The sequence below is a fragment of the Lygodium microphyllum genome, chromosome 26 (genome assembly GCF_053477565.2).
Source record: "Lygodium microphyllum isolate KBCC chromosome 26, Lygodium_microphyllum_v1.1.10, whole genome shotgun sequence".
Taxonomy (NCBI): Eukaryota; Viridiplantae; Streptophyta; class Polypodiopsida; order Schizaeales; family Lygodiaceae; genus Lygodium; species Lygodium microphyllum.
The window spans coordinates 112,289,988-112,313,975 of NC_141160.1; the positions used below are offsets into that span (position 1 = coordinate 112,289,988).

Genomic DNA, 23,988 nt, shown 5'->3' on the forward strand with positions numbered 1-23,988 from the left:
CCGATTGTGCATTTGATCTAGCTTTAGCCATATCTCTATTCACGATCAAGTGTTTGATGTGATCAAGTGTATTTCTTGGCCTTGAAGTCTGAAGCATTCTCACATTTTAAGGATTGGTTGATCTTTGTTTGTGAATACTCCTCAAGAAAATGGCATATTGGAGTGAAAGAATCATAGTCTGATCGAGATGGGGCAGACTATGATAGTGTCAGAGTGCAGCGATGCGGAAGCGTAGGACAAAGACAAAGAGAGAGTGAATACAGAGAGGAGAGAGAAAGAAAAGGAGACAGTGTAAACGCAGAAAATCTGCGGTGTAGTATGTTGTATAAGAGTGCAGAAATACACAAGGGGGTAGAGGAAATACCTACGTATGTCTCCAACTTGATGACCTCGATCTCCGTCAACCCGAGCACAGTCTGTCTCAGCCAACAGATCTCAAGATCAAAATCTGAAAAGATGAATAATGTACCAACAATGTGCTGGAGGACTGCTATATAAAGCAGAAATAAAAGGCATAAAATAAACAGGTCAGCTGCATTAAATGCAGCCAACTGCAATAAAATAATGCCAAAAACTGTCCGACTGCACTGCAGGCTGCCACGTGGCACCTGCGCAGTCTGTTGACGTGGCTCTGTAATCTGTTTGTTGTACCAAACCCTAACTGTGCAGAGACCCTAACACAGCCTGTCCAGGGGATGACTCTAATGCTAACACCCCCTCTCAGATCATGGACGAGGCATCAAACTGAGGGATCTGGAATGCTGCCGAAGAAGAGCCTGGGGAAGCACCTTCGTAAACAAATCTGCAAGATTATCCTCCGTCTTGCAATACTCCACATCAATGGTCCCATCCAGAAGCTTCTCCCGAATGAAGTGATATTGGATCTCAATGTGCTTCGTCTGGGCATGGAATACTAGATTCCATACCAAGGCAATGCAACTCTCATTGTCGCACCACAGAAGAGTAGGATGAGTCTGGGGGCAGCCAAGCTCCTCCAACAATCTCCGAAGCTACACAGCCTCACATGTGGTGGAAGACACAGCCCGATATTCCGCCTCAGTAGAAGAAAGGGCGACTGTGGGCTGCTTCTTGCTACTCTAAGAGATAACACCTGTACCCAAGGTAAAACAATAGCCTGTAGTAGACCGTCGGTGGTCCACATCGCCAGCCCAATCCGAGTCACTCCAACCTATAAGAACCAGATCTGAAGCATCTGTACCTGCGGGATAAGAAATCCCTAAGTTAGAGGTCCCCCTCAAATACCGAAGAATCCTCAGGGCAGCCTACCAATGCACTTGTGTAGGTTCCGTCATGAACCCTGCCAAAAGACCCATAGCAAAACAAAGATCAACACGAGTGTTGAGAAGCCAAATCAAGGATCCAATCAACTGACGGTAGCGTAAAGCATCCATCACGAGAGAATCTGAGTGTGAAGTGGCCCTCCAATTCGAATCCATAGGAGTAGTAGTGGGCCGATAAGTCTCCATCGCAAAAGTTACCAAGAGCTCCTAAATGTATCTCTACTGAGAGATGAAAATCCCCCTCTGAGACTGATAAATCTCGTGACCCAAGAAGAAATGAAGAAGCCCCAAATCCGTCATCTCGAATGCCTAATGTAAAGCTGTCTTGGTCTCTTGGACCTTTTGTGCATGATCTCCTATCAAAATCAAATCATCAACATATAACACAAACAACACACGACCAACCTCGGAAGTGTGCACATAAAGCTACGGATCGGCCTTGGAGCACCGATATCCCAACTTCGACTGAAGAAACGAGTCAATCTTCTTGTTCCATGCACGAGGAGCCTGCTTGAGGCCATACAAGGCCTTCTTCAACCTGTAAACTTTCCCATCCGAGGATCCAAAGCTAGGAGGCTGCTCAACATAGATCTCCTCCTGCAAGTCACCATTAAGAAAAGCCGACTTCACATCCAACTAATAAACAGGCCATCTCCTATGGCTAGCCAAGGCAAGAACAATGCGAATAGTCACCATACGAGTAGTGGGGGCAAAAGTATCATGAAAATCAATGCCTGGGTGCTGAGCAAAACCTTTAGCAACAAGGCGAGCCTTGTGCTTGTCCAAAGAACCATCGTTAAGGTACTTGGTCTTGAAGACCCACTTGACACCAATCACCTTCTTGTGAGAGGGACAAGGCATAAGAGACCAAGTGTCATTCCTCTCAATAGTCTCCAACTCGGCTTCCATGGCCTTCCGCCAATGATCAAACTGCAAAGCCTCCTTCATTGAAGTGGGCTCTCGATCCTGCATAACACGGGTCAACAAACAATAGTTGGAGCATACAAGCTCCGAAGAATGTGCTTGGTTCCTCCGTGACCTCCACGGTCCATCCTGCGGTGCCCACTCCTCAGGGACCCCCTCGATCCCTGAATCGCGGAGTGTGTCACCGGCCCAACAAGGAGGAGGACGAACCTCTCCCCGTCGATCTCCATCTTCTGAAGACTCAGGAACATCCACCGGCGGAAGCTCCTCGAGGGTTGCCAATGAAAGAGAATACTCTGAATCAGAAGAAGAATCTCCATCAAGAAGCTCTGGCTCCAAAGAAACTGTCTCGGGAGCCCAACTCTCCCCCGGATCTTCAAGAACGGGGTGCTCCTCACCCACTTCTGTGGCCGGAACTTCCACGAACCGCACATCTCGGCTTGTGTAGACATCCCACTTGACGGAATCAAACAAACGATAACCTTCGGACTGGGAGCTATAGCTAACAAAAACTTGTCGTCGGGAAGCCGCCTCAAACTTATCATGCTACGTCTTCAGAATGTGCACATAAGTGTCATACCCAAAGATCCTGAAAGAAGAGACATCAGACTTAGTCCCGAAGTAAGCCTCAAAAGGTGTCATCCTATCTATGACCGAAGTGGGAGATCAATTAAGGATGTGAACTGCGATAGCCACTGCCTCGGCCCACAGAAACTGAGGTGTCTGTCGGTGCTCCATCATGGTGCGTGCCATCTCGATCACACTTCGGTTCTTCCGCTCCAAGATGCCATTCTCTTGGGGAGTGTTGGTGTTAGCAAACTCCTGGTGAATGCCCCTATCTGCACAAAAACGAGCAAACTCATTAGACATAAATTCACCTCCCTTGTCTGAACGCAAGGTCTTCAATCGCTGGCCAAAACGGTTCTCCTCAAAGAGAAGCCAATCCTTGAAGTGAGAGAAAGCCTCCGACTTCAAAGTCAAGAAATAGGCCCAAGTCATCCTGCTGTAGTCATCTACAATCAACATGAAGTACAAGCTCCCCTTCAAGGACTCGGTTCTCATCGGGCCACAAAGATCTATAGATACAAGCTCCATGGGTGTAGTAGACCGCCTAGAAGCTTTGTTGGGAATCGCATCATCCCGATGCAGTTTCCCACGAATGCAAGAGACACATGGCTGATGGCTCACCACTATGTCCGGCAAGCCTCAGACAAACAACCCTCGCGATGCCTTCCGAAGGTACTCGTAGTTCAGGTGGTCAAACTGAGCATGCCATAGCTTGGACTGTTTCTGAGAAGTAAGAAGAAGAGAAGTAAGAAGTGAAGAAGACTTCAATTTGTAGATGCCATTCTTCTCATACCCTGTAGAGAGAACCTTCCTCGATCCGCGATCAAGGACTCGAACGGTATCACTGTCAAACTCCACCAAGAGGCTATTAAGAAGACTGCTAGGGTTTGCACTCAGGACACACAGAGTGTACAACCACGACAGAAACACAAAGACACAGACACAGACACAGAGGGCAAAACTCAAACCCTAAACGCAAAACTCAAAACTCAAACACAAACAGAAGAAGGGAGAGAGAGAGAACACAACTCTGAAGTGAATGAATGTTGTAAATGAATGTAAGAGTGTACAATGTGCTCAAGGGCAGAGCAATGTCGGAGTGTGACATCCACCGAAGACGGATCCCAAGTCTGTGACCACCAGTCGGAGTGTAGGAGTGCTAAATAGTGAATGGCAGCAGGCTGGTCACCAAAACGTAGCAGTCTAGAGACTGGAAACTGGTAAACGCAGCAGTGTACCACCGATCGGGGGCTGGAAACTGTGCACAGTTTGCTGTAAACAGCAGGCTGAAACAGTGTCTAAGAGTGTCAGGGCCTGCAATGCTGAAAACGCACGCTGGCTGACCCTAGAGATGATGGACAGCAGGCTGAACAGCAGTCTGGGACAGTTTGGAGCAGTCGCCAGCAATTGAGAGCTCTCGCCTACAGCAATGGACAGGCTGAAGATGATGTGGCTGCAGTCGATGATGGCTGGACAGCAAATGGAGGCGGGTTGCAGGCTGGAAACTGGGCACCAACAGCAATAGAGGGTGGTGGGCTGGTGTAACCTGCAAACAAGGATGACTACTAAATGGGGGCAGCTTGTCTATTTATAGATGTGGAAGGGCGCTCCAAAAATTAGGGTTTCCACTAAGCTTTCTCGAACCGCTACACGTTTTAGGGTTTCCGCTGAACTCTCTCGAACCGCTCCCCGTTTTAGGGTTTTACTCTAAAAGAGCATTTTTAGTGTGTTTTGGGGTTGTTTAAGAGGCTAATCAACAAGTAATGCATATTTTAGCTCAAGAGAGGCCAAGAGCACAAATCTTATGAACCGAAAGTAAATGATATCCCAATCCTGGCACATGCAACACCTCAGAGGTGTGGGTACCACCACATCCATCTGGAATAAGCTACATCTCACCCCGCGCAGCAATAGACACAAAAGAGCTGTCTCCACACACACACACACACACACACACACACACACACACACACACACACACACACACACACACACACACACACACACACACACACACATATATATATATATATATATATATATATATATATATATATATATATATATATATATATATATATACACACACACACACACACACACACACACAACACACACACACACACACACACACACACACACACACACACACACACACACACACACACACACACACACACACACACACACACACACACACACACACACACACACACACACACACACACACACACACACACACACACACACACACACACACACACACACACACACATATATATATATATATATATATATATATATATATAAATGCCTCCGATTTGGAAGCATTCTGTCCCTTCAATTGTTCCTCCTGGTCCAAGACCATAGGAACCAACTTTTCCCACCGAAGAGTCGACTCCCGCCCTGATGCAATAAGAGCGGAATAAAAACTACCGACTCGTGGCAGCAACTGGGATAGTAAAGTGATCGCCATGTCTTCGGAGGAAATAGGCTTCCCCGCATTTTGAACCTGCATTTGAAGCTGCCGAAGCTTGTTGATGTGTTCCCGTAGCGAAGAAGACTTATTCACGGACAAAGTTCGCATCTGCACCTCCAAAGAAACCCTCTTCATCAGGGTCATCCAGTTGTACATCTGGTGGAGCTCCAGCCATATCTCACAAGCCACCGTCATGTGCTCAATGTGAGCTATCATGGCTGTGGTGCAAGACAAAAACAGAAAAGATCAAATCCTGGTATTCACTTTGTCCCAATGAGACTAGGCCTTGGTCAACTCTGCACGAGCATTGGAAGAGAGTTTGGACTCATCCCTCACCGAGGGCCTGTTAATCTCCTCCATCACCAATTCCCCCAAATCATAAGACTCTAAAATGGCCAGCATTATCACCCGCCAGATGCCGTAATTGTCACCATCAAGCTTTTGATCCGTTGGAAGAGCCGGTAGGACAAGCACCTTCCTGTCCATGATCACGTGGAACTCTAAATCAGTATTTGTAGACATGTTAACCTGCAACACCTGCACAATCGCAAAAGCAACCCCCTCTGACTGTGAAAACGCAGCCTTCTAGGACTGATTCCTCTGCTGCCCAAACCTTCTTCACCCGCCGGAGGCGATGAAAAGGTAAAATCTGCAATGGAAGGCCTCAAACGCAGCCTTCCTCCCCTTCGAACAGCAATAACCTGTAGCAAATTCACCAATTAGACTCCTTTCCCGCACACCCACGCTCGCTTCAGTCTTGATCCGATGCGCATCCCTCCCGCTCACCCTCAAATCCTAGAAATGCAGCCTTGTGTCGCGCTGAAATCTCCTCTTCAGATAGGTTCAGCCCTCAGTTAGTCCATCTTCACCGCTCTGATACCATGTCAGTGAGTGCAACGATGCGGAAGCGTAGGACAAAGACAAAGAGAGAGTGAACACAGAGAGAAGAAAGAGAGAGAAAAGGAGACAATGTTAGCGCAGAAAATCTGCGGTGTAGTATGCTATATAAGAGTGCAGAAATACACAAGGTGGCAGAGGAAATATCTGCGTATGTCTCCGACTTGATGACCTCGATCTCCGTCAGCCTGAGCACAGTCTGTCTCAGCCAACAAATCTCAAGATCAGAATCTGAAAAGATGAATAATGTACCAACAATGTGCTGGAGGACTGCTATATAAAGCAAAAATAAAAGGCATAAAATAAACAGGTCGGCTGCATTAAATGCAGTCGACTGCAATAAAATAATGCCAAAAACTATCCGACTACACTACAGGCTGCCACATGGCACCTACGCAATCTACTGACATGGTTGGCTGTTGACATGGCACTGTACTCTGTATACTGCTGACATGGCTCTGTAATCTGTCTGCTCTACCAAACCCTAACTGTGCAAAAACCCTAACACAGCCTGTCCAGGGGATGACTCTAATGCTAACAAATGGAGCTTCGGGCAAACACCTCAATGTCTTTGGACCGAAGCAATGGCCACCATTGTCCACATCGTTAATCAATCCCCTACTTCGGCTCTGGTTAATATAGGCCCTTTTGAGGCTTATTTTGGCCAGAACCTAGATGTCTCTTGTTTCAAGGTGTTCGGGTGTGATGCCTATGTTCACATCCCAAAGAAAAAGAGCTCGCTTCCAAGAGACAGGTGTTCATGGGATATAGCTTGCAATCCCAAGGATACGAGCTTTATGATCCCGCTTACCGAGAGGTGTACACAAGTCAAGATGTTCAGTTCATGGAGTTTCCAGCTACAAAGGGGGGGTGATGAGCATCCCGTTCTTAGATATCCAGGTGACAGTCACGCACAGTGCTCATGTGTCAAAAGATGACATACCAGCGAGACAGTAGGGTTTGCGAGGAGGAACACCGAGTGAACTCGGCAAACATGGAGAAGAGAAGAGAAGAGATAAGAAACTCTAATGAATGGAATAATGAAGTTCTAAATCATGGAGTGAATGTGATAGAAGGGAACAAGGGTGTCGTAGCACAAGGAAGATGATGAAGACAGCCACAAACCACGAACCGCAATGTCCTCCTGAAGGGGTGTGAGGGTAGTGGAGAGGCTGGAGAGAAGAGGTGACGGACTGAATGAATCAGCCGTAAGTAATGAATGAGAGAGCGGCCTCTAAATAGGCACAGTCAGTCTAGGATGGCGCCCCTTTTGGGGCTGCAAACCCTAAACGCAAAACACAGAATCGCAAAAATGCAAAGTGCGGGTAAAGGGTGAAGGGTTTCTCAACACCCCCTCTCAGGCCCAAAAAGGGGAAGAAGAGAAGAGTGAGGTGGAGATGGAATGCTACATGCTGAAGAATGCTCATGCAGTAGGTGCCACTTGGACAGTGTCCCTCGTGGGAAAATTGTTTACATGTCCAAGTTCCCTAGTACAAAGATGATGAAAACATGCAATGCATAGGAGGAATGTCGGACTTTGTGTGGTGCCGAGAACCATAAGGATATGCCTGTACTCAATCTTGGGAGGTGGCTCCATGCTGACCAAATGACCAAGGCAAGAAGATGTAGAGGGCCCCTAAGATCCAAGATTTCCACCGGAAAGGGAACCTGCAGTAAAGACCAATAGACAGAGTGAACCAGAGAACCCGAAACACAACCTCGGAAGAGAAGCCACTAGCTCCGTGCATCCATGCTGGAAGGAATACGAAGGCCTCATCACCAAGTTGCAGCTAAACCTCCGAGGTCCCAATCTAGGTGGTACCTGAAGATCCTGGGTATTAATAGAAGACATGACTGATCGAAGACAGCCACCCCAAGAAAGTAGAGGATGGGTGAAAAACTTCATGTGGAGTAGGTTCCCCCTCTAAGGTGGGAGGTGGAGGAGCCCCCGCTAAAGTCAAAGAAGAAGTAGATGGCCCCTCTGAGGGCAAAGAAATAACATCCCCTTTGAATCCCCCTCTAAAGTAAATAGAGAATCCAAAAACTCATGGATCACGGACTCCGAAATGTCTGATGACGAAGGAAGTACCGTCGATTGTGCCGAAGAAGGTATCTGGGGTGCCGAAGAGCTCCCAAAGGTAGCCTCTCGAACCTGAGTAGTCGAGGGTGGGGAAGAGTAGGGCTCAAAATGAGCAAGAGGTGGGCAACAGTCACTATCTCTCAGTGAAGCAAATTGGATAGCCGAAGAAGAGGAAGGAGGCAAGCAACCACTGTCTCTCGAAGGAGCAGACTGACGAGGAGACGGTATCAAACAATCACTGTCTCTCAATGGAGCGGACTGCAGATCTATAGGTCGTGGAAGCCATTGTACCTAAAAATAAGTGGGAGAAGACTACCGCTGGCATTGCGACAATCTCCAGGAGGTCGTAGTGCCAATCGATCCTCCATGTGCTCGAAAGGACTTAGTGCGCATAGAATGCCTCTTATTGCCTTGAGCATAGTACTCTGATAGCCGATGTAGAACATTCTCTGTGGCCCAGAAAGGAGAGGTGGCACAAGGAGTGCCTAGTGGAAGACGCATATATTCCCGGGGAATGGGGAGCAAGGGTCGAAGTCGGCAAGCATTGGTGGTGTGTCCAGTGATGCCACAGTAGAAGCACCCAATAGTCTAGTCATCTATTGGTAAAGAAGCCATGGATTCGAGTGTGCCTTGCAAAAGAAGGAAGAGGTCAGCCACCATAAACCATGAACCGCAATGTCCGCCTCAAGGGGTGCGAGGGCAGTGTGAAGCACGAACCGCAGTAAGAGACTGCAACCAGTAGAAAAACGCATGTGAGGAGAGAGAAAGACTAAAAACGCAAGCAAGACAGCCTGCAGGAGAGAGAAAGACTAAAAACGGAGGCACCATGAATCAGCCGTGAGGAATGAATCAGAGAGTGGCCTATAAATAGGCATAGTCAGTCTAGGACGGCGCCCCTTTTTGGGGCTGCAAACCCTAAACGCAAAAATGCAAACTGCGGGTAAAGGGTCAAGGGTTTCTCAACATCATGTGCCTTCAAGCCCTTGCCTATTAAGGCTCCACCCTCAGTGAAGAAGGTGATTTGTGATGTCACTTTTGCAAGTGTCACAAGGTGACAGGGATGAGAAGCATCACGTGAGGGCTCAAGCTATTTGTGATGGGAATGTGACAACAGTTTTGTAACAGGGCTGTCAAATGTCTATGACCTACTTCATGGCCAACTCACACAACCCATTTGGCATGTTTGACCTGCATCATGGCCAACTACAAATGCAAGTATCAAGGTGCTCTGTGGAAAAGTTCATCCTACTCATTGACAATGCAAACGCTTGTATGCAGCCAACCCAAGTTCTCACGTATCCGCAGCCAACCCAAGTTCTCACGTATCCGCAGCCAATCCCCACAATTGTGTACAGCCAAACATCTATCCATAACCAGCCCCATGACTTCTTACCTTTCTACAACCAATGCCAAGTACTCTCACCATTGCCAGCCCCATCTTCATCGTGTGGGATTCTGAATTTCAAAGTTAATGTAAAATTTTCATTAAAATTTTACATATATTTTGAACTTTTTAATATCGTCCCCGTCCCCCGTTGTCAAAACAAGACTACTATGAAAGCAACTGGAGAGACAGTAAGGTTTGCAAGGGGAAACATAGTGTGTATACGAAATATACTGAGAAAGAAGAGAAACTCCAAAAACATAGAAGGAGATGGTGATGAATGAAAAATCTCTCTGAGATGATGGTTGATATCAAGGTGACTGTTGGGCAGCTAGCTAGAGAAGGAAATGCAAGAATATCTGATAAAGATCTCTCCATGTAAGTGGCTGGGCACTCTTCAAGAGTGAAGGAAACACAAAAACGCAAGTATCTAATATATGGTTGATAAAGAGGATGTAACCTGCTGTAACCGGTCTGAAACTGTTGCAAACAAAGCCTGATGATGACGCTAGGTGAGGAGGGCTGATGCCAAAGGATGTAGGCTGCAAAATGCCAAGTGGAGATGGATGCAGAAACCACGAACCGTGATGTCCTCCTCACGGGGTGTGAACGGAAATGGAGAGGATGGAGAAAGGAATGAAGAATATGGAAGAGAGTGATAAAGTGTCAGAAAGTAATGAATGTGTGGGATGAAGAATGAGGTAAGTTATTGCATATTTATAGGCACATAATGTCTCAAGTGGCACCCACTGAAGTCTCTCGAGTGGTGTCTTGACTCTCTCACAAGGCACCAAGAAAGCCTTGTCGGGGTTGTAAATGGAAACTAAAATAGGAATGGAAGAGGGAAAATGTACTGAATGACTTGGTTTCTCAACACCCCTTCTCAAGCCCAAAAAGGAGCGAAAAAGAGGAGTGCAAGAGAGAAGAAGATCAACCCAGGGATCCTAGTGTTCCACTTGTAAGGTAGCATGTAGTGAAGAATAGTAGACATGATGAGCTAATAGAACCCAAAACTCAACCTTGGGAGGAAGCTAGAAGCTTTGTTACTCCAAGCCGGAAGATATACAAAGGCCTAGCCACTAGGCTATGGCTAAAACATCCAAAGCCCCAAACTAGAAAGAACCTATAAAGCCTAGATGTCAATGGTAAAAAGAGAATGAGTAAATAGATGAGGAAATGGATGATGTGGCATAGAGATGTCAACCACCCCAAGGGTTGTTAACAAGGTATGTAAAGAACTATAGGATGAGAAAGGACCCCTTCTGAAGCCAAAGGAATGGGATCCCCCTCTAAAGGATAAAGATAAGCCCCCTCTGAATCCCCCGTTGAATCGCCCTCTAGGAGAGATAGGGAACTAAGAAACTCATTGATCATGGCCTCCAAATCATCAAAAGACGAAGGAAATGTAGCCGATGGTGCCGAAGAAGGTATCTAGGGCTCCACTGAAACATGAAGGGCACGAGCGGAATTACTCAAGTAGAGTGTGCATCAAAGGAGGTGTATTCAGCAATAGAGAGTGTGCCTATAGAGAGGAGATTCAAGATGGGTGTGTATCAGTGTGGTACACGAAAAGAATTAAAGAATGTATTTATACTTGTTGAAAAATCAAATGATGTATGCCCATAGAGGCTGAAAGTATGCCCATAGAGGCTGAATGTGTGCCCATAAGTGGCTTTGTATGGAAGATATGAGAAAATATGTATGCTCTAGAAACTCTATGAGAGATGCCCAGAATCCCATAAGCAAAGTGAGGAGAGTGGAGAAGCTGAAAAGCTATAAAAGCATGTACTTGGTTGACCTTTCAAAAAATGCTATTGTACTTTGTACTTAGAGTCTGTGTTCTTTTCCACTCAAGATTGTGTTCATGAGTCCAAGCTAATCTATCTTGGAACCTAATTCACTTGAGTGAAAGTTTGTGTCTAGTCATCACTCTTCATGTCTCTTACCTATGAATTCAAGCCTCCATAGCTAAACTCTGTTCAAGATCCATGTTTCTCAACAATACTTAGGGTACGATACACTCACACCCACAAGGGTGTGCTCACATGTGCAACTAAATATATACATAGGAGTAGCAAAAGGGCCTTTACACCCAACAAAACAAAGGCTAGGAGTAGAAGAGGAAGTGGAGGAAGTGGTATCACAGAATCTCCTCAATGCCCATGTCAGAATCACTATCCATGGAGCAAGACAAGGGAGGTGAGGAAATGGATAGCTCTTGGGGAGCAAGGGGTAGACAACAATCATTATCTCTTAGTAGAGGACTGCAAAGCCCAAGAAGAGAAAGAAGTCAAATAGCCTCTATCTCTTGAAGAAGCAGATTGACGAGAAGACAGTATCCAACAATCACTATCTCTCGATGGAGCAGACTGCAAAACTGCAAGATATGGCTGTAGAAGCCATTGGATCTAATTCTCCTTTTGCTCATAAGGACTTGGTGTACATTGGATGTGTCTTATTAAGGGAGTGTGGGTGTGGGAGAAGAAGATAAGGGTAACTCTCGCAACCTGTCTCTACCTTCTCCAAAGCAGAGGATCTTTTTGGCTCTCTTAGCGCCTTTCGCTCTAATACCATGTCAAAATATGACCGCTGTGAAAGCAAACCAAAGAGAGAGTAGGTTTTGTAGGGGGGAAACACAGTGTGTATAGCAAACATTGAGAGAGAAGAGAAACTCAAAAAACACAAAAAAGAAGATGATGCATGATGAATCACTGAATCATGCTAAGTGAATCAAGCTCATACAACAGAGCCAAAGCTCTGAAGATAACTGCATTGTCCTGTCTGAATCAAGCAACAGCACCTATAGGGAATCTGCATGGTGAAGGGAGTGAAACACAATCCTCCAGCAATAGGATATCAAAGGCAATGCTGCATGGTGATGCCCGAGGGAAAGGACAACAAGCTGTAGAGGGAGTGAAACACGGTCCTCATGAGCTATCAGAGATGAAGGATATGCTAAAATCTCTTTGAGATCATGGTTGCTATCAAGGTGACTGCTAGGCAGCCAGTTGGAGAAAGAAAACACACAAATATCTCCAAAAGATCTCTCTGTGTAAGTGGCTGTAGACAGGCAATTGTGTTAGAATTGGCATTCCCCGGACACACAGATTCAGATCAGAGCAGTTTCTCCAGGCAGTCCACATGGCAGTTAGTCCGTACAGCAAGCGGCAAGGAGTGCAGGTGCCATGTGGCACAGTCGGTCAGGTTTGTTGCAACTGAATAGTGCAGGTCGGACAGCTGCTGTCCAGTCAGCCGCATTAAATGCAGCCAACCTGCATTATTTTTGGCATTTTTCCTGGCCTATTTATTGGCCCTAATTTCAGCAGTCTTCAACATTTGTTTTTACAAATTTCAGGCTATAGACCATGGAGACTGCCCTCGAGGCTAACAAAGACTAAGATCTTCAAGGTGGAGATATACGCAGATATTCTCTCTGCACCCATGTATATTTCTGCATCCTTATACAACATTCTTCACTGCAGATTTTCTAAATGCCAACTTAGCAGAAGGACCCTTTGAACGATCCTTCTCTCTCTCTCTCTCTCTCTCTCTCTCTCTCTCTCTCTCTCTCTCTCTCTTTGTATTCGTTCTTTGTCTTGGTCATTCGCTTCCACATTGCTTCACTCTAACATGGTATCAGAGCATTGAAGGACTGACCCATCTGAAGAGGAGATTTCAGCACGACACAAGGCTGTGTTTTCAGCGTTCAAGTGTGAGCAGGAGGGCTGGGCATCAAAACAAGGCTGAGGCAAGCGTGGGTGTGCGAGAAAGGAGAAGACTTGTTGAAGCTGCTGCTGGTTTTTGCTGTTAGAGAAGGAAGAAGGCTGTGTTTTGGGCCTTCAAGTGCAGATTTTACCTTTTCATCGCCTCCGACGGGTGAACAAGGAGCGGGATGAGCGAACAAGAGCCCTAACAGGCTGTATTCTCACAATCAAAGGGGGCTGCTCTTGGTGTTTTGTGCAAGCATTGTAGGTGAGATGTCTTCTGCGGCTGAGCCATAGTTTCAAGCAATCATGGACCTGAAGGTGCCTGTCTTACCAGCTCTTCCATCAGATCAAAAGCTCGATGGCAAGAAGTGCCACATCTGGCGGGTCATGATGCTTGCCATTTTGGAGTCCTATGATTTGGTGGAGCTTGTTACGGAGGCTATCCATCGTCCTTCTTCGCGAGACGAGTCTAAACTCTCTTCCAATGATAAGGTGGAGTTGGCAAAGACTCAAGCACATTGGGATAAACTCAATGCTTGCATTCGCTCATTTTTATTTCTCTCATGTACTACAGTTGTTATCTCTCGTATTGAGCATTTGACGCTGGCCCAAGAGATGTGGCTAGAGCTTGATCAGATGTACAATCAGATGACTATCATGAAGCGAGTCTCTATGAAAGTACAAATCCGGACCATGAGTGTCAACAAGTCATCTTCTATGTGAGAGCATATCAATAAGCTAAGGCAACTTTAGATGCAAGTTCCAAACGCAGGGAAGATAATCACTTCTAAAGACATGGTGATAACTCTTCTTTCATAGTTACCGCCCTGTTTCAGTGGTTTTTGCAATTGAAAGGGACCAATGCTTCTAAATCTGAGGCCTTGGTTGGTCAATCCTCTCAAAAGAAGGGGAAGGACCAAAAGAAGGAAGAGGACAAATCTAAGAAGAACAAAGAAATGGAGTCTACTTGTCACATTTATGGCAAAATAGGTCGCTAGAAGAAGAATTGCCCTGACAAGGAGAAGAAGGAAAAGGAGAAAAATGAGAAATCTTCAAAGGATTCCAGAGCGGTGGCTACTCCCTCATCAGCTACTTTCCTCCACTTAGAGGTGGTTGAGGATTCAACCTTGACGGCTTCTGATGCTCCATTGACAACCCCCTACACTCGGGAGTGGATTGTTGACAGTGGTGCCTCCTAGCACATGGCTCCTCCTTCAGCAGGTGTTGCTCATTTGCGGCCTTCACATGGCCAAATTCTCATTGATGACAGTTCATCTATTACTATACAAAAATGGGGAAACATGCATGCTATTCCAGATGGACATGGTGGTGCCCATACATCCGAGGTACTTTATGTGCCGACCTTGGGGTACAATCTACTTTCAGTGCACGAGATTTGTGCCCTCGGCCTCTTGGTAGAATTTGATGTGGATTCTTTTCAAATTCTTGATCGAGGATCAAGACAGGTTCTTTCTTCAAGTTATGAGGAGAATGGAGTCTACAAGTTGCGGTCTTCTTCTGCCTTGACTTCTTTTCTTCTTACCTCGCAAACTCAATCCGAGCTTTGGCATGCCTGATTTGGCCACCTAATTATGATTACCTTCGGAAGGCGTCAAAGGGACAACTTGTTCAAGGTTTGCCAGATATTGTGGTGAGCCAATAACCTTCTGTATCCTGCATCCGTGGGAAGCAAACTCGTGATGTTGTTCCCAGCAAGGCTTCGAGGCAATCTTCCGCACCCTTGGAGCTTGTTTCTACCGATCTTTGTGGACCAATGAGAACAGAGTCCCTTTGCGGAAGCTTGTATTTCATGCTCATTGTGGATGATTACAACAGGATGACATGGGCTTATTTCTTGAGGTTGAAGTCGAAGGCTTTCTCCAACTTTAAGGATTGGTTGCTCTTTGAGGAGAACTGATCAAGCCGGAAGCTGAAGACCTTACGATCGAATAAGGGCACAAAATTTGTTTCTAATGAGCTTGCTCGTTTTTGTGCAGATCGTGGTATTCACTAGGAGTTTTCCAATACAAACACCCCTCAGGAGAATGGCATCTTGGAGCGGAAGAATCGCACTATGATTGAGATGGCCCCTACCATGATGGAGCATCATCAGACACCTCAATGTCTGTGGGCTGAGGCTGTGGCTATCGCAATTCACATCCTTAATCGTTCTCCTATTTCCGTTGTTGGTATGACTCCATATGAGACGTACTTTGGGTTTAAGCCAAATGTTTCTCATTTCAGGGTGTTTGGGTGTCATGCCTATGTTCACATCCCGAAGACACAACGTGACAAATTTGAAGCAACTTCCAAACGACAGGTGTTTGTGGGCTATAGCTCGCAATCTCAAGGCTACCGATTGTATGATCCTGTTAAGCGGGATGTCTATACAAGCCATGATGTTCAGTTCATAGAAGTTCCAGTCTTAGAGGGGAGTGTGGAAAACAATGTTCTTGGAGATCCCGGTCATAGCTAGGCGCCAGCAACTGTTCCTTTGGAGCCTATGCCTCTTGAGGACTCTTGTTCAAATGAGAAGCTTAGTGCTCAGCCACCGAATTCACCGATTCCTTCCCTACCATCGATGGACCTTCGAAAAACTTTAGCAGATGGAGAGCGACGAGATCTGGCCTTCTCCTCGTTGGGCTCGTGACCCTCTTCGTAATGCAAGGATTGAGGGAATCCCTGAAGCGGTAGCCACAAGATGGCCCATGGTGTTCTCACTGGAACCAAGCACACCACACTGAGCTTGTTTACATTAATTACTGTTTGATGACTCGTATCATGCAAAATTGGGAGCCCACTTCTGTCAAGGAGGCTTTATAGCATGATCATTGATGGAAAGCAATGGAGCAGGAGCTGGAGTCAATTGAGAGGAATGGCACTTGGTATCTTATGCCAAAGCCTCCTCATAAGAAGATCATTGGAGTCAAATGGGTCTTCAAGACCAAGTACCACAATGATGGCACATTGGACAAGCACAAGGCCCGCCTTGCTGCTAAAGGTTTTGCCCAACCCCCAGGCATTGATTTCCATGATACTTTTGCCCCTACAGCTTGGATGGCCACTATTTGCATAGTTCTTGCCTTGGCTAGCCATAGGAGATGGCCGGTCTGAATGTGAAGTCTGCCTTCCTAAATGAAGAGTTGAAGGAGGAGATCTATGTTGAGCAACCTCCAGGCTTCAGTTCTTCGAATGGTAAGGTGTATAAGTTACGGAAGGCTCTCTATGGCCTTAAGCAGGCTCCCCGTGCTTGAAATGAGAAGATTGAATCGTTCCTCTAGGAAACATCAGGGTATCGGCATTTCAAAATTGACCCCCAGTTGTATGTACACACCTCAGGTGGAGGTTGTGTATTGTTTGTCCTTTATATGGACGACTTGATTATGACAAGTGACCATACTCAGATGGTCGAGCAAACAAAGGCAACACTTCATGAGAAGTTTGAGATGACCGATATGGGACTTCTTCACTTCTTTCTAGATCATGAGATCTATCAAACTCTGAGGGGGATCTTTCTTTCCCAATAGCGGTATGTACAAGAGCTCTTGACTACATGTGAGATGAAGGGATGCAAGTCTCTTACAACTCCACCCGAATTAGAAGACTACAGCTTATTCCGATTCTCCTTTGGTGAATGCTACCTCATATAGAGAGTTGGTTGGCTCCTTGATCTAGCTTCTTAATACCCATGTTGACTTATGTTACATTGTAGGTATGCTGGCCGGGTTCATGGGTGAACCTAAGATGGTGCATTGGCAAGCTGCTCGGAGGATTTTGCGGTTCCTACAAGGGACTCCTAATCTTGGGATCTATTATCCCGCTGATACAAGTGCTACAGCCTTGGTACTTACAAGATGGAGTGATTTAGATTGGCCTGGTGAAATGGATCATCGGAGGTCCACGACAGGTTATTGTTTTACCTTGGATGCTAGTGCTATTTCATGGAGTAGCAAGAAGTAACCCACGATTGCCCTCTCTTCCCGACCGAGGCGAAGTATCCGCTCTTCTACTACATGTGAGACAGTGTGGCTTCGTAGACTCCTGGAGGAGCTTGGCTGCCCGCAAGTAAGTCCTATTGTTCTACAATGCAACAATGAGAGTTGCATTGCATTGGCTAGGAATCTTGTGTTTCATACTCGGACGACGCATATTGAGATCCAATACCATTTCAATCGGGAGAAGATCCTAGATAAGACCATTTCCCTGGTCTATTGCAAGACAGAGGACAATCTTGCAAGTTTGTTTACCAAGGCGCTTCCCCAGGTTTTACTTCAACTGCACTCCAGATCCCTTAGCCTTCTGCCATGTCCAGGATCTAAGAGGGGTGTTAGAGATTGGCATTCCTCCCTAGACACACAGATTCATATCTGAGCAGTTTCGCAGTAGTTTCTCTGGGCAGTCCGCGTGGCAGTCAGTCCATACAACAGGTGTCAAGGAGTGCAGGTGCCACATGCACAGTCAAGTTTTTTGTAGTTGGACAATGCAAGTCGAACAGCTGCTGTCCATTTGCCTTGCATTATTTTTGGCATTTTTCCTAGCCTATTTATTGGCCTTGATCTCAGCAGTCTTCGAGAGTTGTTTTTACAGATTTCAGGCTGCAGACCATGGAGACTGCCCTCGGGGCTGACGGGGACTGAGATCTTCGAGGTGGAGATATACACAAATATTCTCTATGCACCCAAGTATAAATTTGCATCCATAGACAGCACTCTTCACTACAAATTTTCTGTGTTTTACTCTCTCTCTCTCTCTCTCTCTCTCTCTCTCTCTCTCTCTCTCTCTCTGTGTGTGTCTTGGTCATCCTCTTCCACATTGCTTCACTCTGATAGATTGCTAGGCAGCCCTTGAAGAGTGAAGAGAACACAAAATCGCAAGCATCTCATATAGGGCTGATAAAGAGGGTGTAACCTGTTGTAAACTGCTTGAAACTGCTGCAAACAAAGCCCGATGATGACACCAGGTGAGGAGGGCTCATGCCAAAAGATGTAGGCTGCAAAATGCCAGGTAGAGATGGATGCAAGAGCCACAAACCGTAATACCTTCCTCACGAGGGTATGAACGGCAGTGGAGAGGATGGAGAAAGGAGAGAAGAATATGGAAGAGAGTGACAAAGTGTCAGAAGGAATGAATGTGTGGGATGAAGAATGAGGGAAGTCATTGCCATACTTATAATAACCGACTGTATCAAGTGGCGCCCACTTAAGTCTCTTGGGTGGCATCCCGACTCTTTGGAGGCACCCAAAAAGGCTTTTTGGGGCTGTAAATGGAAACCAAGTGAAGGAGGAAAACTATACTGAATGACTTGGTTTCTCAACACCCATCCCATATTTTCAGTAGTCCCCATCACATCCCCATCCATGTTCCTTATCACTTGTGACTGTGCCACTCCTTCAACCGCCTCTGCACCCCCCCCGCCCCCCCCCAAGTCCAAGAGACACAGAGGTTCGAGGCCCACTTATTGTATCATCTTCATACTCATTACTCATTCAGTAGCATTCAGCATCCTATAAATTGTGTTCTCCGTGTTGTCATACACTTTTGCATTTATGAGCTTGCAATACCATTTCTTTACACTTGAACAACTTGAGAAGAAATCTCTTGAAGATAATTGGCTCAAAATGGCTAAATATCATCCAACAAATCTTTGTCTATTGAGCACATAACCTTGGGCTGTTAATGATGGCATCCAGATTTTGAGCTTAGCCTCCCAGCTTTTCAAACTGTACACAAGAGCTTTGTCAAAAAAGCAAAGCTCTCATTTGATACTATGTTGGTGATAGGAAAACTTCTCATACGGATGTGGTTTATCATTTTTAAGGTAATCCTTGATTTGAGGACTATCCCCTTTATACATTGATGAATTTATGGGTTTACATAGATATGAACTTAGATTAACCTCATAAGTACCTCGGAACAAACGAGCAATCTAAAACAGAACAAGCAAGAAAAGAAGACGAAAGTGGTTTCTTTATACTTTTTTTTGTATTTTCTTTCTTTTCGTTTGCTTTTTCTTGTGTTTGGGGACCTTTTTGGGCCCAACTAAATACGAGGATATTAAAACAAACATTTATGCTTAGGGGCTTTATCTGGGTTTAAGAGGTAAATCTTCATTCTTTTAACAATGGCTTTCTAGAAGTGAAAAGAAAATTTGATCAGAATCAAGGCTGCCATTAGCAGCACTGACGGCTCATGCTTGTCTACAAGTGAAAGGCAAATTTGATCAGAATCAAGGCAGAAATGATCAGCAATGATGACTCATGCAAGCATGTCCAGATTAGGCAGACCCTTACATTAAATAATTCTGCAAACGAGACGAAGCCCACCTGTCAAAATCCAACCTAGGTTCAATTGCATTACAGCAACTAGTGATGCCTCCTTACCTGCAGTCGTGTCTTGATGGTGTCAATTGGATAAAGAACAGTCTCTACCACCACTCCTGCAGTGGCACCTGCCACTGCTCCCTCTGCATAAGCAGCACAAGAATTCCTTAGCTCTCTCTGAAGAGGACCAAAAGTTTAGATTCTAACAAACACAGGGATGTCTCCTTTACCGAATAGGATACGAAGGAAGCTGACATTTAGCGGCTTCTTCTGAGAGGGAACGCTCATGGAGGCAAGTGCGACTTGCAGAGCATCCGAGGGGCTCCTCTTTTCATCTGTGCACATCAAATAAGAAGACTGAGAGAGCGAATGCAACACGGAATGATAAGCTCCTTGCATTTTAACAGACTCTGATGTCCACGGAGATGGCCATTCTCATACCGCCGTCGAGTGCTGACATTGCTCGCTCGCTGTGGGTAAGCGAGCTTGTGCATGCAAAAAACTATTATATCTCCTTCCTCTTCTGGGAAACTACTTTATCTCCTTACTCTTCTACCCAGCAGTCAAGCTCCTATCAAGTTCTTACTCTGGTGTTTATTCAGCTCTTCTTAATCTCTTGTTTGAATTATTTATCTAGTTCTTACGATGGTGTTTGCTAAGTTCTTCCTACTATCTTCTTTGAATTCTTTCTTCCCCTTTGTTAATCTTCAATATTAAGTTCTTACTATGGTGTTTATTAAGTTCTTATACTTACTATGTTCTTTAAAGTGTGAGCTACTAAGGCGATTGGGTGCATGCGTGAAAAGCTCAAGTCAATTCCTAAGGACCATTGACTCAAGCTACCTAGACTTGTACTAGTGTTCATTTGCATGCAAGGAGCCCTAGACTACTTCACAGTAGCTTCTTGTGAGTACATGGCAACTTATCACATAGATCTACTACGAAACAACAATGCAAGAGAAGCAAAGTTGTCATGCAACAGCATAGCACCTTCACTTCCCTTACTTCTGCTTGCCTTGTGGAAACCTCATGTCCTTCTCACTCTTTGTGCGTGTGTGCGCACGTGTGTGTGCGTGCGTGCGTGCGTGCGTGCGTGCGTGCGTGCGTGCGTGTGTGTGTGTGTGTGTGTGTGTGTGTGTGTGAACCTCCCATGCCTTCCATCCTCCTACCCTATGGCCTCCCACCTCCACCTCTAGTATCCTACCTCCAGTTCCCCATCCCCACCTTCTACCCCCTAGCTCTTAGCATAAAGCGAGTGAGTGTACTCACCTAGCTTGTGTGGGCCAACTCCCTAACTACCATTGCTAACCTACCTAACACATTGCACAATTCTTAGAAAAAGAAATGGGGTGATTTTTGAAAACAAAGAGGAGAAGAGATTTGGCAATAAGGACAAGGTCTGAGAGCTACCAAAGCCAAAACCAAGAGTATATAGAAAATAGATGGAGGAACTATCTTACAATTTGAAAGTGCATTAAAAATATAAAAACCACTTTCATATGAAAGCATTGTTCAATGTTAGCATACAAGGAAAGTCAACTTCATGATGATAGCCATGTTCACCTAGCACAAGCAAGCACCTTTTAAGAACAGACTAGAGGTACACCAAAAGATTGATAATAGACCCACATGGACAACAACTTTCAAAAGTGCATATACATACTTTGTGGCACACAGAGCATACTATTTTGGGTAATCAATGAAATTGAAAGTAAAAAGATGAGAAGTTTATCAAGAACATGATAATATGAGCTAAAAGAATAGAGCTTGTAGAGCTTGAAAGGCTTACAATGGGATCCATATGTACAAAGTGCAAACTAAAGCTAGACTTGAAGCAAGTTGCCCCCCTTCCCACTTTGCAAATGCACCCACAATCCATCCATCACATATTTGGGGAACGTTGCAAGACATGGAGTCTCTAAGACATCAAAAAGGGGCTAATCAAATAGGCCTAAATATTACTCTCAACATAAAGTGCACTTTTTGAATATAAAGTAGGGATGAACCAAGACACTTTAAAGCTACAGAACATTGTCTATGCAATCACTCTTAGAATTATTTGGCTTATATATGAAGCATTCTAGGGCTAAGTGAGTCTATGGCTTTGATGATGTCCATATTTCTCTTTCTAGATTTTTTGTAAAGAGTGTGTGGTATAGCATCTTATTCCTAAGTAGGAGAACAACGTGAAAGACCATGTGTAGTCTTTATTCCCTAAAAAACCCAAAGTTATCACATAAGGCTATGAGGATCCAATGCATGGATGGCGCACAATCAAATTCATTGACCCATTATTTTCATTTTTCTTTGCTCTGGGAAATAATTTTCTTTGAGTTAAAGTAATTGTCTTGGCCCATGCATAAAGGAAATCCATGGGGATTGTATTTGGAGAGGGGGTTCTCTATTTTCCCATTCAACCCAAAAGATCTTTAATTGTAGTTATTGTGGATGAATACTTTGAAACCAGAGGGTGGGCTATGTTAAGATGTTCAAGAAAGAAAAGTGGTTGAAAGAAACCCTTTGTACATAGCTAAAATGTAGGAAATATAAAGGTAGGACCTAAGTAGTGCCTAAAAATAGCTTGAAAGGAAAATCTAGGAGAGCAATAGGTAAAGAAATTGTTTGTGAATAGTTGTAGATATTTGGATCTCATATTTTTCATACACATGTGATAAGCTTGGTTTGTATAAGTCAATTATGCCAGCCTTATAAATCACAATGAGGCATCCTTGATTAGCACATAATTTTCTAAACATTGCATACACTTGGCAAATACACTTGAGCCTTCTTCTGCAACCACACAAGGGATCCTTTACTTCTTTCCAAATACTTCTAACTAATTGTCGTACATCAAATATGGCTCCACCATTGTTAAAGCACACTTGTCCTTAAGGCCATTTGAGCTAAAAGCTGATTGCATTGAGCACATTAAATTGTTAGAGCATCTTCAATGCATACATCTCTGCTTGCTACATAAGGTATTCTTTCATTGACCTAGGAGTTCTTGGGGCAGAGAATGAGTGAAGGTTGGTATTGTGATGGTCTACTTAAATTATGGTAATGATAGGGATATGAGCAATGATACATTAAAGTGCTTGCGAGAGGCTTGGTGAGAGGGGTGCAATGAGTGGAGCATCATCTTTTCTCAAGAGGTTAGAAAGTTGCTCCATTCTTAGATTTGCATCTACATGTTGCTCCAATCCTAGATTTTATGGCACAATTCACATTATTACCTATTGCTCTCATTCTCTATGATCTCAACGGTTGATGATGTCATGTACTACTTAAAATTTGGTGGTTAATTGCTTCTTAGCTCTGCATGAAATTTAGCCACCATCAAATCAAACATTTATCAATTGGAGTCAACCCCAAAACTCGATACAAGTGGTTGGGACAAATATTAATCACTTAAGGCATAACTTTAATAGTGAACCAAGACCATGTGTAGTTCCTCCACAATGTCAAGATAGACTAAAACTCATTTGTGATCTTGCTAGTAGTGTCACTCTATTGAAAGATTCAAGTTCGAGAGATTTCTTTTGCAGTAGTACTATTACATTACTTTGTTGAAAGTCTTGAGATCTTTTGCCTCTATGGGAAAGTAAACACAATAACAAAAAATGCAATTAAGAACTCAAAAGGTCTACATAATCTCAAGGGCACCTCAATAGACTTGAAAGTGCTTGGGATCAATATAACTCTTTAAAATAAGGCCTTCAACATGTGGATGAGTCTATGTGATCAATCCCTCATGCTTAAAAGATTTTGAGCAATTAAGAACTCAAAAGGTCTACATAATCTCAAAGGCACCTAAGTAGACTTGAAAGTGCTTGGGATCAATATAACTCTTTAAAATAAGGCCTTCAACATGTGGATAAGTCTACATGATCAATCCCTCATGCTTAAAAGATTTTGAGCATGCACTTTCAATGAGTTTTGGCATTTCCATGAACCAGAATGGACGTAACTTTCTTGGGATCGAGCAAAACAAATAGGATTTTCCTTTATGGAATTTGTTGCCAAGTACATAGAGGTTGCATTGAAAGTAAGTCAATAGTAGAAAATTTTCAAAATTTTGAAGGCTTTGTTTGGGGTCTATCAAGTATAAATATAAAGAAAACTTATTATATATCCTTGATAAAATGATATTATTGACATGACCATGTTTTGGAGGTCAAATAATACCATAAAGATTGGGTAATATGGACCCTCTAGTTTCCACATAATAAAGAGCTAGTAAATTCATTCAATATGCATTAATATATTTTCTTAGTTTTTTTTTGAAATGTCTTGTTTTATTGGTTTTATAATTATAATCACTACTAGAGA

The 23,988-nt window shown here is 44.5% G+C and overlaps 1 protein-coding gene across 1 annotated transcript in view; it reads right to left on the reverse strand.

Annotated features, from left to right (window-relative positions):
• SAMC1 (S-adenosylmethionine carrier 1) overlaps positions 1-20,238 on the reverse strand; it is a 124,045-nt gene extending 103,807 nt beyond the window's left edge. The window contains exons 1-3 of the mRNA XM_087667736.1: positions 20,101-20,238; positions 19,890-19,994; positions 19,720-19,802 (exon numbers count right to left, since the gene is read on the reverse strand). Of these exons, the coding sequence (XP_087523862.1) occupies positions 19,720-19,802; positions 19,890-19,994; positions 20,101-20,119 (207 nt within the window). The 5' untranslated portion in view covers positions 20,120-20,238. The remainder of the gene's footprint in view (positions 1-19,719; positions 19,803-19,889; positions 19,995-20,100) is intronic.
• Between the last annotated feature and the right edge of the window lie 3,750 nt (positions 20,239-23,988).